This window comes from Drosophila miranda, chromosome XR (assembly GCF_003369915.1).
Source record: "Drosophila miranda strain MSH22 chromosome XR, D.miranda_PacBio2.1, whole genome shotgun sequence".
NCBI lineage: Eukaryota > Metazoa > Arthropoda > Insecta > Diptera > Drosophilidae > Drosophila > Drosophila miranda.
Window position 1 is genome coordinate 17,108,011 of NC_046674.1, and position 16,641 is coordinate 17,124,651.

General features: G+C 50.6%; 1 protein-coding gene across 17 annotated transcripts in view; it reads right to left on the bottom strand.

Moving 5' to 3' along the window:
* Positions 1-16,641, bottom strand: part of LOC108151736 — a 90,887-nt gene that overhangs the window by 47,672 nt on the left and 26,574 nt on the right. For 11 of the 17 annotated variants that reach the window (XM_033387768.1, XM_033387767.1, XM_033387770.1 and 8 more), the window contains 3 exons: positions 3,097-3,242; positions 1,964-2,243; positions 661-792 (listed from right to left, as the gene is read on the bottom strand). In XM_033387768.1, coding sequence (XP_033243659.1) covers positions 661-792; positions 1,964-2,243; positions 3,097-3,242 — 558 coding nt within the window. Of the gene's footprint in view, positions 1-660; positions 793-1,963; positions 2,244-3,096; positions 3,243-8,599; positions 12,380-16,641 lie in introns of those variants that run through there. The other 6 variants (XM_017280539.2, XM_033387762.1, XM_017280538.2 and 3 more) reach the window with 2 other exon arrangements.

A 16,641-nucleotide genomic window follows, 5' to 3' on the forward strand; every position in this document is an offset into this window, starting at 1 on the left:
ATTCATCCGCTGACTGCATTAATAAGACGATTATCCTCGTGCCACAATCGTCAATGGAAATGTTCATACATGTTTGGCTGCCTTGCATTACTGAAACGCAGCTTCGGCAGCCTGCCCGACCGACTGCATATCGCTTTTGACATGCCATGTTCTATTCATTCGCCGTTTCAGCCACTTGGCAAAATTGACTTAACTCTCAAGCAGCAACAAAGCCACAAGCCATGCCCCAGTCCCCAGTCCCCACCCATCAGCCTCAGCCTCAGCCTCATCCTCAGGATGGGAATCCGTCTCACATCTCACATCTCACATCTGGAATCCAATCCAATCCCGAGCATATCTTTTAAACTACAACAAAATGCAACCGCAATCCAAACTTGTACTCGTGGCATGCCTCATCCACACATTCTCCAGGTGCTCCTGCGGCACTAACCGCAACGCATACTTTCGCACGCCGCCTTCTGCCTTCTGCATCCTGCATCCTGCCACAACAGCTCGAGCTGGAGCTCGGCGAGGAATCGCATAGTGTGTGTCTGTGTTGTTGAATGTATTTTGGGTTTTTGGAAATCCACTTACAAGTGGCACATAAATATATGCATGTATCCGTATGGTATTCGGTAGATGGTGTGTTGTGTGTTGTTTGTTACGGGGGTATTTACTTACCGATTCAATGGCCTTCTCCAGTCGAAAGATCTCCTCCTGGAGGAGATGTAGTGTTCCCGTTTTGCCGCGATGACGTGCAAAGGCGGCAGCACAGGCGCTATGTATGCTGTTCACCCAGTTCTCGAGCTCCACCTGCGGAAAGGAAACGAAACGAATGGAAAGGAAACGGGGATTGGTTAAAGAGGAAACATTGTAACAAATTGCAGGACCAAATGCACCGCAAGCAATTTGACGTTGCTCCCCAGCGCCAAACGTCGAACTTCTGCCGTGGTTGCCCGTGGCCCCCGTGGCTCCCGTGGCTCCCGTGGTACCCGGTACCACCCGGGTGTGTCACCCCCGTCATTGCTGTCGTTGGCTGACTATCAGTTATGCAAATTTAATGACAAATCACGTTGGCCCAGAGAGAGAGAGCGAGAGAGAGTGGGGAGTGGGGAGTGGGGAGGGGTAGAAAGAACGGAGGAGAGTTGGCAACCTGACAAACTGCCACAGAGAAAGAGAAAGAGAGATGTTAAGAGAGAAAGAGATGATGGGGTGGATGGAGCGTATGCCTTTGAGACATGTAACAGTTTAGGGCACAAGGATGCGGCTGCAACTGCGGCTGCTGCTGCTGCAGCTGCAGCTGCAGCTCCTGTTCAAGGCAATCTGCCAGTTGGCAGTCAGTCAACGCCGAGAGTTGCCTCATCCACACCTCAATCACATCTCACCCTCACCCTCCACTGACCATTTTGTGAGCCTTTTGCGGCTTGCGTCAGTTAACGCCTGCGTCAGCGTCGTTCGTCCTCGTCGTCGTCGTCGTCCATGCCCATGTCCTCGTCCTGTATCTGTAGCTGTATCTGTATCTGTGAGCCATGTATATCCATGTATATCTGGGGGCAGGGCATCTGTATGCATCTTCTGCTTCTGCTTTATGTGGCATACATTTTAGACTGGCGATTATGAGGAGACTGCGTCTGAGGCCTGTGTGGAAAGGCCGCGAGCGCTGAACTCGGGCTTGGGTCCGGGCCCGGGCCCGGGCCTTCCATCCATCTTTCCATCCTTGCACATCCTTGCGCAAACAAATTTCAGTTGCCAGTTGCCTTGCCGTTGCCTGGCCTTGCCTCATAGTTTTCCTTGAAGGACTTGTGTGCGCCATGGATATTGACTGCTCAAAATGAGAGCCTCAGGCGGTGGCATCCTCATCGTCATCCTCATCCCCATCCCCATCCCCATCCCCACCGTCACCATCATCGTCATCCTCCCAACACCCATTCAGCAACACCCTCTTCCTTCCCCCATCCCCCTTCCCCTTCCTAGAAAGACTCACCTGACAGGGCGCCTGGAAGAGATAGGCATCTCCGAATGCCGTGCTCAGACAGAAGATGTAGTCACGCTTGGGATGCTCGGGTATCGGTTGCATAATTGCACCATCCACAATAATTAAATGCTTGGGCGCCGCCTCCACGCTCCGCCCCTCACGGGAGTCGCACGGATAGAATAGCAGGGTGGTGCCCTTCAGGCACACCCAATATCCCTTCCAGCCCCGCTTTCGTGCCAGTTCGATCTGATGCTTCTTGCGTAGTAACCATTTCTTCACCGATAGGAAGCTGTACTCATGGACGGAGAGAAGAGCGGTAATAGAGAGAGAGAGAGAAAGAGAGTTAGAGATTGGTTAAGTTGGGTAACAGCTTCAGCCTCAGCCTCAGCTTCAGCTTGAGCTTCCCCCCTCCCGTTTGGGGAATTGTAATCCTAGAGAGTGGCAGGGGCAGTGGGGGCAAAACTTCAACAGCTTCCAGCAGGGAATCTCCTTCATAACTCTTCGCACACTTTATCATAATAATGTTAATCCTCAGACTCATCTTTGTGCCCCTCCTCCCTCTACGGCTACCTTAATCACTGCGAAATTATATTCCTTGGTGACCCCCAAGGGATACCACACACACCCACACATATACACAGAAAGAGACCTAGAGACCGAGGCAGGACTCCATCCTGGGGGTTATTTATGATGACTTGTTGGACGTGCTCTCCTGCTGCTGCTGCTGCTCATGCTCCTGCTCCTCCTTTTGGTGGCTGCCACAAAGATTACATCAACTGGAGAAATAAGCACTGAAGGGAGGACTACACTAAGGGAAAGACTGGTATCTGGAAAGAGGTTTCTTTGAGGATTTCAGATATCTTGAAAGATTTCTTTCTACTTCTTTTTACTTCCAATTTATGTATTCCCCAAGATAACTTTAATTGCAGTTGAAATAAGAATTTTTAGCTTAATATCACACTTATTTAGTGGAGGCACACGTGACTCGACATTATGATACCCCAAGGAAGGCCTACAATCTTGAAAAATATGCTTCAAAGCTCTATTACAGAATTCGAAATAAATCTTCCTCCAAGACTAACTGAGAATCTATTCCTGACTTTTCAGATCCCTTTTCTTTGTTTCCGTTTAAATTCACTCACCCAGCTTTTCGTACAGCTCCCGTACAGTTGAAGGACGAGGCAGCGGTGCCAGTGGCCTTTGCTTTATATGGTGACGCCATGACACTTTCCCCATCATCTTCATCCGAAACGGCAGTAGTTAGGCTCATTCGATCATCGTCCGAAATCTGCAGAGGGGAGAAACATCAAAAGAAATAGCACATCAGTGACGACATGGAACACAGAATGAAGAAGAATGTCGACCAATTCGATTTTAATTAAGGCAAAGGCAAGGGCAAACTCAAAGGAGTGTCAGGAGAGACACCTCCACATCCATGACACATGTACGGGGTTTCCATTCGGCTCGGTAAGGTTCGTTTCGTTTCGGTTCGAGAAAATTCAATAAATCCAAGAAAAAATAATTGAAATAATTAAGTCATAATTAGCAGGCAGGCAGGCAGGCAGGCAGCCAGGCAGGCCGGCAGCCAGGCAGGCAGGCAGGCAGCCAACGCCAGACACAGAGCCCCGAAGAACAGCGAAGGATTCAGCTGTAAGTCCTGCAACGAAGCCATTTGAAACCAATAATGGCGGCTGCCCTGGGATCCATGTCTCTCACCCGTTGTTCTGGGTTGTTGCCTCTGGATGTGGCACTGGTTGTTGCTGTTGGCCGCTGGCTGTTGCTGTTGCTATTGCTGTTGTCAGTGCCGACAGCAACATTTGTTACGTATGTCGTCGATAAAGCAATTTGTCTTCTCTTCTCGCCTGCATTTTTAGTGGGAGAAGGAAAGAAGGCAAAAACAGCCAGGGACAGCGCCCCACCAGCCAGGACTCATAGCCAAAGATGGAGATAGGGCAGGACGAACAATTGACAAAATGGCAGACAGAAAGAGGAGGAAAAGCGAGTATCACAGATAGAGAGAATGAGGGGGAAATAAATGGCGAATGGCGAATGGCAAACTGTTACTTGGCAATGTTATTTCATCAAAAGCCGGGGTCGGACTGCTCGGCTCACTAACTGACTGAATGACTGAATGAATGACTCACCGACTGAATGACAGACGGACCGACTCACTGACTGACTGACTGACTCTTGTTTGCCTTTAGCCTCTGCCAGTCCATCTCATTCTGCTCCTTCTCCTTCTCCCCGACTTCCTTCCGCTCTTCTCACAGCAGCAATTTTCCTGCCTTTGCAACAGGATGGAGACCTCTCACCCAAGCCTCGTCCTCACCCCCGTCCTCGTTGTCGTCCCCGGTCCATGTGGGAATTCCAGACCAAGACTCCCGGCTACGTGTCCCGCGTGGCAATAAAAATTGGTTTGCCCATTCATTCGTTTCAATCGAAAGGAGAAATGTGGAATAAGGGCGGGGCAGGGGCAGGGGCAGGCCACATACCACCCAGCCACCAGGGAGGAGGAGGAGGAGGAGGAAGAGGAGTAGGAGGAGGAGTAGGAGTAGGGCCAACTGTCGCTCACTTGCTTTTCATGCCACTTTTTATTTGAGTTCCCAAGGAAATCAATTTACAATGTGTTTATTCGTTTCGTCTCTCCTTTCCTGGTGCTGGTCCTCTTAGTCCTGAAAACTGGTTCCCCTCTTCGACCTGCTGCTGCTGCTGGTCCTCCTTCTGGCCTGGCCTGGTTACTACGATACTTCATACCTCCCCCGCAAAAGCCCCTCTTCTACATCTTCTCCGCTTACGTTTTTGGCAATTTTCAAACATTTTTGCTCATATGCATGTTTTACAAGTTATTTATTTGACTGCCTGCTCCCCAGGACACCCCGGGACACCCCAGAACACAGCAGGAGGGGCAGCAGTCAAGTGGCTTTTGCGTTCTGTGTTTGCATACACTCCGGACTCAGTCCCACCCGGGGTGCTCTCGCTCTTGCTCTTGCTCCTTGCGTCTTTTGCCAGCCATGGGGTCATGTGTACTTAACCCACAATCAGACGACAAGGATGACGACGACGACGACGAGGACGACGAGGACGACGAGGACGAGGACGAGCACGAGAAGGACGGAGACGTTGGCCAAGTTTAATCAAATTTTATATTAATCGAAGGAGTGCAAAGGCATGCAAATAACCAAAAAGAAAACCTGGATACTTGGGCAGCGGGGATGGCTTAGTGGGGGAGCCACGAGACAGATCAAAGTGGTTACATTTCGGATGGAGTCCGGAAGGGGGGGAGAAGAGACTAACCAATCGATATCTGTGCGTGTCACTTTAAAAGGTTGGAGGATTTTCCACTCACCCCTACCCTCAGCTCGCCTCCCCCTCCCCCTCCCTCGATTTTCCCCAATTTAAAAGGAAACTTTTAATATTGAAAACTTCAAAAACAGAGGGATGTTCGCTCTATGCTCTCTCAAGGCAACAACCTGCCACAGGAGGGGGCACAGGCACAGGCACAGGCCCAGGCCCAGGCCCTGGCATTGGCACTCCACCAAAATGAAATAGTTTCCGCTTGCTCAATGAAGTTTTCCATGAAAATCATCATCAGCCAAGCGGAAGCTGTCGAGCGGAACTGTTCAACTGTTTCAGGATGAGGCTGAGGAGGGGGGAAAATGTGGAATTTTCCTGTGGCATGTGGCATGCGGCATGTGGGAAAGGGAATCGAATCGAATGGAATCGAACGAATCGAATCGAATGTGTGTCTGTGTGTGTGTGAAGGCAGGAAGAGAAGGTGGGATTGGAGTAAGGATTGCAGTACTCGTAGATATTCATTTGATTTAAAGACTGACCCAGTAAAAGGCACTCGTACTCGACCATTACTCCTTTCAGAGAGCGAGAAAGAGAATCCAACAGAGAAACCTCTTTAGTAAATCAAATTTTGTGACTTTAACGTCATTTATCCCGAAAATGAATCCCTTAAGGAAGGAAATGGGAATCAAGGAACAGGGGGAGCAGTGGGAACAGTGGGCAACAGGGGGAGCCAAATGTAAGCAGTGTCCATGGACGGGGATGAGGATGGACCGGGGGCCTAGGGTCTAAACTATGGGAATTATGTACCCTTTCACAACAGATTACTCTGCATACGAAATGCTGGCTGTCGCAATGCCTGAATCCTTTTGGTCGCCGTTGTCCCAAAAGAACCTGGTGAACGAGCGACCGAACGAACCCTCTACCGAAAAGTGATTGCGTCCTGTGACCGTCCAAAGAGTTTGTCAAATGATTCATGAATTTTTAATTGGCCTCGCCCCCGTTCCCGGAGTAGTGTTTCTTGAATTTCATCAGTACCCAAAAGCTGACAATGAGATTTACGGGGCCTACAACTCTCCCTAGCCGCTGCTCTCTCTTCGCTTCCCTTCCATTACTGGCAAGAGCCGCACGAATGGCACGAATGGCAGGCACTCACATGGGTCTAAGCCTAAATGGGCAGCCCAAAACACGAACGAGAAAGCGGCCCAAACAACAATCACACAAAAGATTAAATGCCAGCCAGTCAGTCATTCGTCCCTCCACCTCCACCTCCTCGTGCGCTCCATCTGATTACTTTGGGGCCTAATACGCCATATCTCAGCATCAGTGCAAAATCAAAATTCAATTTACGCACAGACGAACCCTGAACGAGGCAGCACACAGCAGACACGCCCACTTAGGCAGCGGATGGGATGTGTTTCTGCTGCTGCTTCTGCTTCTCGAAAAAGCAGGTGGGACGGTGGTGTGGGGGGATTCCCAGGTGCTTTTCTCCTTTTCGGGGGAGGCCTTTCGTTACGATTTCTAATCAAGAATTGATTGTGATCCCTCGATGCGGCTGTCGTTCACGTTTCACCCATAATTATCAATGACTTTTGAATGTCAAATGTGAGAGAGCATCAGAGATGTCGTTGGCACAGCCATTGTCACCCCCCTCCACCCATCCACCCATCCACCCAAACACCCATTCACCGTTGATGTTTTTCCTTTTCTGCTGAAGCGAAAAATCTTTGTCATATGTCGCCTGTCGTCAAAAATTACAATATTTGATAGAGTGTTTATGCAGCGCGTCCTCCTTGTGTCCCCGTAAGGTTAAGCACGGCTCCTCCCGGCTGGCTCATGTGGTATTCGTGGTGTTCTGTATCTGTGGCACGTCTTCGGCATTGCGATTAAGTGAGGCATTAAGGCAGCTCAAGCAAAGGAGACCGGCTGCCTCTGTGTCAGGGCAAAAGAAAGCTGTTTTTCTCCCCAAAATGAAATTGATTCAAAGACAAATCTGGAATGCAGTCGATTGAGACTACTCCTTCGTTAAGGATAACGAGGGGGCAAGGCTCTCAACGATAGATAGATACGAGTGGGGTTCTGTCTTTTTAAGTTTCTTCTTTGCAGATGCTTTTGCCGTTGCACTGAGAGAAAATCAATTTGGAATTATCCTGCAAAGCATCATCCGCAGAGGGATGTCATTTGCAATTCGATTAAATCTGCAAAACTAATTGTCTGAAGGTGAAACCAGTTTAGCATTGAATCAATCAAAACTGACAGGCATAGAAACGCGCTGGAGGTTTAGGGGATGTCGGGGATAATTGCCACCCCCAAATGGGAGGCTTGTTTTATATTCAGTTCGTGTGGCTACATAATAAGCTTTAATTTGATCAAAAGAATGAATGAGTCGTTAAATGAGCCTTTCACACACCCACACCCACACCCGCACCCGCACACATTCGACTCCGCAGATACTTTTGTATCTTTAATCCAACGAATTTTATTCACGGACATACTTTCCCTTTATCTGCTTTCTATCTACTTCTATCGATCCTTAGCCATTAATTAATATGCAGTTGGCCATTCCCCTAATCCTTGATTCCATTCAGGCTCCTCCACTCATTTGAATATCTGCTTCTGTTTGTAGTACGAGTATCTGTATCTCTTGACCATCGTATCTTTTGTTTGTCAAGTCTAACCAAACGAAAGATACATGTAAACATGTATCTCTGTCGCTCTCTCAATGTATCTCTGGGCATTTCAATTAAGCTGTGGAGTTGTGTTACTCACAGTTTATACGCATAAAGACAGACCATCGGCAGGAGGATACCTGCTATCTCTATTGAACTATCTATCCGTCTATCTATTTTTCCATGTATCTATCTATCTGTACTCTTTTCCCAATGGTTTCTCTTCTTTATTCATCGCACAAATGGCCTTTTATCACTTTGAAGCACTGTCTGTGATTCATGCGTATTGCAATCAATGCCATTCATTACCCAAAAACTAAATACAGCACTTCAAAAGGATGGGTACGGCCATTTCTCTCTGTATCTGTGTATCTGAGTATATATGTATCTATGTATCTGTGCCTGTGTGTTTGTGTGTGCTAAGAGCTTTTCTTTTGGGAGATTGGGGTGGGGCTAATGCTTTAATTTATTGCTCCTTTTGTGGAAGGAGCCGCTGTGGAAGAACAGCTCGAGCGTGAAAAGGATGGGCTTTGGCTTTGATCAACGTTTTGTTAAGCAACCAAAAAATTAAGGAAGAAGGAAGAAGGAGTACCAAAGATTAGATGGTACTCTCATTCACAGCACGAAACAAATCTGAAAGTCTTGAAAGATAATACTCTTTCCGATATGATGGATGGGTTTTTACCTTGCGAAGGAACATTTCGTTGCACTGCTTGGCCGTGCTGCGCCAATGGCGATGCCTGTATCGGGAGTTCCCCAGCTTGAGGGTCCCTTGCAGATCGGCCGCCTCCTCGACCACCCGACGGATGCACTGGTAGCGCAGGCGATTGCATCGATGGATAGGCTGCAGGGCCACCACACCGCCATGCTCTGGCTCCGATTCGGCGCCAGAGCGCACCTGATCCTCGTCATCGTCCACCCAGGCACTGAGGACACCCTCCACAAAGTTGTACAGCATCTGTATGTTGGCCTTCATCGGTGCCGAACCGGATGGCACTTGCTCCGTTTTGATGAGCTTCCGGTTCTGGCATACTTCCCGCAGAAGGTTCTCCCCAAAGTGCACCGTCTTGTGGCGCCTCCGACGCGAGTTGAGCGACGCCGCCGAGGCGGATTTCATCAGCTTCCCATTGATCGTCGCCCCATGATGGTGCACATAGGCCGTGGGCAGCGGCTGCACGAGACTAGTCATCGGCTCCAGCCATCCCAGATTCATGCCCATGGATAATGCCCCATGGCTTGCCCCCGAACTGGCAGAGTCCCCGCGCTGTAGGGTGTTCGGCTGCGAGTTGCTGCGGTAGTGATGATGCGAAGGCGGCGATGGCAGTGGCCGCATCTCCAGGTCCTCGATGTGGTCCATCATCACAATAGGCGGCGCCGGTTCGATGTCGTCCAGGGTGGTCGGAGGCTGGGCGAGCTGTGTCCGCAGACGGTTGAAGTCGGCGGCACAGCGAGGCAGTGAGTTGCACTTGGCGGCATTGAGGCATTTGCGATTCTGGCAGCTGAGGAGCGGGGCGCAGCAGGAGCGGCATTCGTGGCAGATGACCAGTCGCCGCTCGACCCCTCCTGCTGATGCTGCTGTTGCTGCTGCTGCTGCCTGTGGCGGTGGCGGCGGCGGCGGTGTGGCCGTCGTCGATGGCGTTGTGGGCACATCGGAGCCCATTCCTCCTGCTCCCATCAGATGGGCGGGCACCGCATGGAGCTGCACTTGGGCCAGCTGCTGGTGGCGGGCAAGGTTCACCGAACTAGCGGACGAAGTGAGGCAGCGGCTGGACGGCGCCTGCGCCTGGGCCTGGGACTGGGACTGACACTCCAGGTAGCGGCAGTGGGGATCCGTGCAGATGGGCAGCAGCGGACAGTCGGGATCTGTGCAGGGGCCGGGCGATGGGGAGCGTGGCGCCCGCTCGGCGCTAGAGGACTTGCGTTTGTAGCCGCCTGAACGCTGGGCGGACATGTCCGAGACGGTGGCCGATCTCTGGGTCTGATGGCGACGCGATCGCTCTCTCTTCGAGCCGGAGAAGGCGGGGTCCTTGGCCTTGGGCACATACTGATACCGCTCCTTGTGTGGCTTCGCGTAGAGGCGTTCCAGATGGGCGATGGATGGACCAGGACCGCCTCCTCCCACCACTTCGCTGGCGGAGTGTCGCAGCCGGCGCTCCCTGGACCGCTCCTCCCTTCGCTGGCAGAGAGGTGTGTGGGCCAGGGCCAGGCCACTGGGCACCGCATAGCCACTGGGAATGTTCGGGGCCGGAAGCGGCGGTGGCGGCTGTTTGCCGAGCGACTGCAGCTTGTGCAGGGGATAGGCTATCCAGTCGGGGGGCTGCGAGAGCTGCTGGTGCGCCTCCTCCTCGCTGACCGCTCCACTGTGGCCCAGGGAGTGCCGCTTGCGATGGGAGCTGGCCGGAGCCATGGGCTCCTCCTGGGAATTGGACCTCGGGGCATCGCCCCCACTCCCGTTGCGACGATGATGGGAACGCCGCGGCTTGGCTGCACCGCTGGCCTGCATCTTCGTGAGCCACTCCACAATGTCCGTCTTCAGGAGAGAGAACTCGCACGGTCCAGAGCTCTGGCGGGACAGGGGCTTCTTCAGCAGCTCGGACAGAGCCTTGGCGTAGGCGGAGGAGGAGCTCTGGCCCTTGGCCGCATCCGAGGGCAGGCGCTCCCGTTTCCTGGGCAGGTGATCCAGCAGCCAGTCGGGCAGCTCGTCCTTCAGGACGGTGATCTCGCTGGGTCCGGAAGAGGTGCGGGCCGGTGCCGCCGCCGCTGGCGAGGCCGTCTTCTGCAGCTTCAGCCACTCCATGGTCTCCTCTCGCACCTGTCCCCCTTCCGCGGAGCGGGCGGAGTGACGCTGCTGGGCCTTGCGGTCGAACCACTCAAGCTGTTCGGGCGCCTGCCGCAGGGCGCTCTTCGGCATGGTGGCCACCTCTTCGGCGCTCTTCTGGCGTCGCGGCGGCAACTGCGGCTTCTGCTGCTCCATCCGCACGTGACTGTGACCGGAGGAAGGGGGTTCGGTAAGGCGCACCGAACCCTTGCGACGGATGCATTTCTGCTCCATGGTCTCCTCGTCGCGGGCACGCACTCTCCGCGTGATCTCGAAGATGTCGCCGTTGATCTGGTGATAGAACTTCTCCACCTCCACGCCCCGATCGAACTCCTCCTTGGCCGTGGGCTTCTGAGAGCGTGACGGGGGCCTGGGCGGCAGTGCGGACCCCGCCTCCTCCATCTTCTTCTTCTCATCGCTCTCGTCGGAGGAGGCATTGAGCAGGGCCCCGGTCCCAGCCGCACCACCATCCACCACCCAACTTATCGAGCGCTCAGCAGTGACGGGAGGTGCTGCTCCCCCAGCTGCCGTCGTCTTTTCCGATTGCTTAAGCAGTCGATCCAGGGATCCGTGATGGGGCTTGATGGTCGGCCCCAGGGATCCTTCGCCGAGCGACTGGAGCCGACACTGGGCATTGCAGATGCAGACGCCGCGCTTCTTGCTGCCAAAGCGGAAGAGCTGGCTGGCCAGTTGCGAGACATTCTCGCCGAGACCCAGCCCCAAGCCGCCGCCGGTGCTTTGCTGCTGTCCCGCGGCGGCTCCACCCGCATCCCTTCCCGAGGCCGTTGTTGCGGATGTCAGGCGTCCTGGGTGCGTGACGGGTGTGATGTCGACGATCACGCAACAGCAGTGCAGCGAGAAGGTTTTCTTGGGATCGCCGTCGCTGTCCGCGCCGCCAGCACTGCCACCTGCACTTCCACTTCCACCTCCGCCTCCTCCGTTTCCGTTTCCTGTTCCGACTCCACCGCTGGCACCGACTCTGACGATTCCTCCTCCTCCTCCCTGTCCCTGTCCTTGTCCTCCTCCTCCTCCCCCGCTTCCGCCTCCTCCGCCAGGCCCCCCGCTGAGGGCCGCACCGACCGCTCCGTTGTTGTTGTCGCCGCTGTGTTCCCGCTCGTTGTTGTTTTGTTGGGCGGCCAGAATGAATCACAGGAGGAGCAGCAACAGCAACAGCAACGGCAACGGTAGCGGTAACGGTAATCGGTATGCACAAACGGGCGGATAATGCGGCTCGGATGGGTGGGGCTGCTGTTTCGTTTCTGCTACTCGTTGTCCCGACTCGCTGCTCTTCGATTCGTTACTCGTTACTCGTTACGGGGCTACTACTCCCGTTGTGGCCATGCAATGGAGGACGACGACACTCTCGCTCCATGGATGATGCACTACTCGCTCTCGCTATTATTTATGCACTTCTCTATTCATTTGGCGATTATTATTCATTTGATTAATTAAACTAAAAGCTCATTTTGTGGCAGAGTCATTTATTACAAACTGCTTTTCGGTAATTTATCTCTCCGCCGGACTCGCTCTATCCCTCTCATTCGCTCGCTCGCTCGCTCTCTCTCTCTCTCTCTCTGTCTCGGGGGACGCACACGGTACGGGGGACGCACACGGTACGGGGACTATGCGCGTCACACACACATTTATCTATAATTAATTATTTTTACTTGTTGCCTTTTTGCGGGCAGCAAAAAAGAAATCGTTTTACTATCAGTCCGTCGTCTATCTGTCTGTCTGTCTGTCTATCTGCGTGTGTGTGTGTGTGTGTGTGTGTGTGTGCATGAGTGTTTAAGTGTTTAAGTGAGTGTGTGCTTCTGTGTGTATTTATTCGAGGATTTATTTAATTATATTTGTTTTGCTCTATAAATCACAAAGCGTTTTGCAGTGCCGTTCCCCCTATCACTGCCACTGCCACTGCCCTGTCATGTTACCATGTTTCTGTGGGGCAAACAAGTTGTAGTTTGTTCGCTTTTTTTGGTTTCCTGACTTTTATTATTCCCTTTACGAGGGTACTCTACAGGATTTAAATTTCAGGAAACACTAAACGAGCGAATCGATAGTGGCACTCTGAGTGCAGTGGCTACTCCATGATTTGAAATCGAACAAAGAACGAGGTAGCTATATTTGGCAAGGAAACAGAGTTCACTAATATCTGCCTCCAAAAAAATTAATATACAAAAAGAAAAAGCTAATTATATTTCATTTAATTTTTTGGTGAATTGAGGAAGTTTTTTTTATCTTTTTATTCGTAATGGAGGGTCGTATTATGAGAAAATACATCATAAGTAGTGGGGCAGATACTTGTTAGTTTTTCAAGTCTCAAAAGGTTTAGGAAAAGGTGATTTTTGCAGGACTTAAATTGGAGAGTCCTTTTATGGGAGTCTTTAGCACGAGGCAGAGAGTCCCAGAGTCTTTCTCGAAAAAACACTCAATAAAGAAAGTCCCACTCAAGATTTAACTTTAAATAAATGTCATGAAATATATTCGCAGATTCCCCGGATATTTGTTGACTCCCTCGAAATCCTCATAGTTCGTTTACACAAGCCAAGTCCCAAGTCCCAAATCCCAGACAAATCCCGGACTGTCATCTGCTCTGCACATCTCTCCCTATCTATGCCTGTATCCATTTGCTTATCTATCCATCTGTCTATGCCTCGTACGAACACACACCGTACGTGTCTCCTAGGCGTAGGCGCTTTAATTAGCATATACGTATTTATATATGTATGTATAAAGGCCATCCGAAAACATTGTTTCATGTTAAACAAGTCAGTTTTTTCCTTATTTTTTTTGTGATACGGGAAGCTGCCTCTTCTGCTGCTGTCTTCGGTGTTATTTTAAAGTTGCTCTGCGAAAAGTTTTGCAGCTCGTGCGCAAATATTTTGTTTGTTATATTGCTAGCATAAATTTGTTGGCTATCTGCACGGACACAGACACGGACACGGACACAGATACAGACATGCAGAGAGGCAGAAGCAGGAGATGTGCATATATTTATAAGCGCATACATAAATACTTTTTGGGGGCTGGTGGCAGCAAATGCATAAATTTCATGTCTACATCTACATGGGGAGATATGACTCGGAAACAGGCTATGGCTATGAGTATGGGCATGGCTCTGGCTCTGGCTCTGGCGCTGTCTCTTTCTCTCGCTCTGAGGATACCCCTACTGTTCCATGCCTCTGCTCTATGGAGATACCAATACTGTTCTTACTACTCTGCTCCTGCTCTACGGATGTCCCTACTATTCCAGCTACGGTCATGTTTGTGTTTATGCAAAGGAGTTTACGAAAGTTTTCTTCCTTCTTTTTTTGTTCCGTTTCATTCGGCTCCTGCCAAAAAGTTTGCTTGTTAAGTGAAAGGATTATATGATCCAGTTCTTCCATGGGGCCATGGGCCATGGGGTATGAGGCATGAGGCATGAGGCAAGGGGGTGGAAAAACTTAAAAATACACAAAAAAATAAAACAACAAAAGTTTTCTTATTTTCCTATTTTTATGCTCATGCTGCTGCTGCTGCTGCTGCTGCATGCACCTAAGATGATGGCATACCCCATACATAGCTCACAGCACACAACACAGAACTTGCCACAAACTTGAGTTGTGTTGATAGTTTTTATAGCCTACTTTTCTGGGACTTGCCACACAACACCCAGAGGAGGCATGGGCCGGGGCCGGGGCCGGGGCAGGGGCCTGGGCAGGGGCATGTGGCAGCGAGAGAGTTGCGAATTAGTGTGTCTTAGAGACGGAGGCAGCACAAAACTTTTCGGGGCAGCTTGTCCCGTTTAGATTAGAGCCGTCGATAAGTTTCAAGTTTGCCGCATTGGCCATGTGTTTAGTTGCCAAAATGTGTGTGCGTGCCTGCAACACTCTCTGTGTGTGTGTGTGTGTGTGTGTGTGTGTGTGTGCGTGAGCGTGTGGCAAGGCTCAACTAGTTGGCAACTGATGGGCGGGGGGGAACGGCCTCCTGATCCACCACTTGAAAAGGTGCTTGGGCGCATTTGTTTAGCGATTTTCGCTTGATTCGGCCAATAAAGTTAATTTCCTTCTCCCAGAAGGGAAAACTTTTTCCAACCCCCAGCCCCCACACCCCACCCTCGAAATCTCGTGCTAAATGACATTTTTATATCGTTTCGATTGTTGTTTTCTGGGGGGGTTTGTGGGTCGGGGTCGGTGGTCCAAAAAGTTTCCCAAAATTGCAAAAGTCCCCGGGATTCCCAACTCAAAAATCTTGCACGTGGATTTCTATGCAGAGAGGGTCCTTAAGATGGGATCAGTGAGATAGTCGTAGCGCGGAACAGGTAGCGCGTTTATAAAGATATATATATCTGTTTTGGAACTTATGTGTACTTAAGATTCCTCTGCCTCTTTTGCTGATTTTATATCTTCGTTGCCCCCAAAAAGTAGGCAACAGTTTTCGGCTTTAAAAGCTCTTTAAAAAGTTTTAACTTTTCTTTGTGTGCGTGTGAGTGTGTGTGTACTTGATGGCTTATAAAGTATGTTTTTTGAAGGAGGATGAAGAATGTGGGAGGCGCACTCCGGAGTCAAAGATTTTATGGAGGATGTGGCTCAAATAAATTAGATTGCCTCTTAATACGAGGGTCAGCCACAGGCCACTTGGGATCCTCTCTCTCTCTCTCTCTCTCTGACTTTTAGTTGAAATTATTTTTAATAGATTTATCCGAGCATCGGCTTGGAGTTTAATGTATTTAACACAGATACACACCCACATCGAAAAGGGAGAGGCACTGGCCAGTAGCACCTATGGCCATAAATATAAATACGTTTAATGGTTACACCAAATGCTGTCCCTGTCCTGGGCTCTCTCTCTCTCCACCTGTCTCTTTCCGTCCCTTTCTCTCTACCTCTCCCTGTCTCTCTGTTGTGTGTGTGTGTTTTAGTATCTGTGTGAACTTCGACAGGCATGACGTTGATAATATCCTTGCACACGTATGACGTTGATTCTGCTGCTGCTTCGGCTGGTTATCCTTGGTGGACAGAAGGCGCTGCCTGCCTGCCTCTGCCTTTGCCTCTGCATCTGCCACATGCAACAAAAACAACAACAACAACCATTGCTTGTTGATATTTTATTAGCCAGAAAAAAGGTCTCAAACACAACTAACGTTTGTTTTTGTTTTTTTCTGTTTGCGTGTTTTTGGCCCTCTGTGTTTCTTTGTTCGATTGCGATTTAAAAATGCTAAAAATATCCGGGCAATGTTGTTGCTGGTGGAGGCATGGGCACGGGCACGGGCACGGGCACGGGCACGGGCATGGGCATGGGCAGGGGCATGCCACACTGGCAACAGCAAAAACAGAAAACAGGGCCAAAACAGGAGCAAAATAAGTCAACAATATAACATGGAATCTCGACACGACTCTCGCTCGCGTTTCAAGTTTTTCCATATATTTTTCTCGTTCTTTCTCTCTCCCAGTCCCCCTCTCTCTCGCTCTTTCCCTTTGTGTGTGTTTCTGTTGTTTTTGTTTCATGGTTTTTCCATTTTTTTTCCTAGTATATGTTTTCGTTTTTTATTCGCGCCTCCACCTACGCCGCTCTTTGTACCACTCCTGCTCCTGCCTCTAAATACTGCCCTGGCTTCGCCTGTCTGTGTCTGTGTCTGTGACTGTGTCTGTGCGTGTCTCTGTGTGTGTTGTTATTGCTGTTGTGTGGGTAAATATGTGTTAAGTGCGTTGGTATTTGCTTCGTCCTTTCCCCACAATGCTGCACACCCAACCGAAAGGGTCGCCTCCGCCTCCCCCCTTCAGACACACACACACACACATTCCTTTAGCGCCCATCATCACAGCTGCTCGGGGATTTTTTAGCACTTTTTTTTGGGTGTTGTGGCGTCTCCGCTATGTTTTGTTTCTGCAACGCTGTGGCAAGTTTCTTAATTTTATTTTGACTGGTGG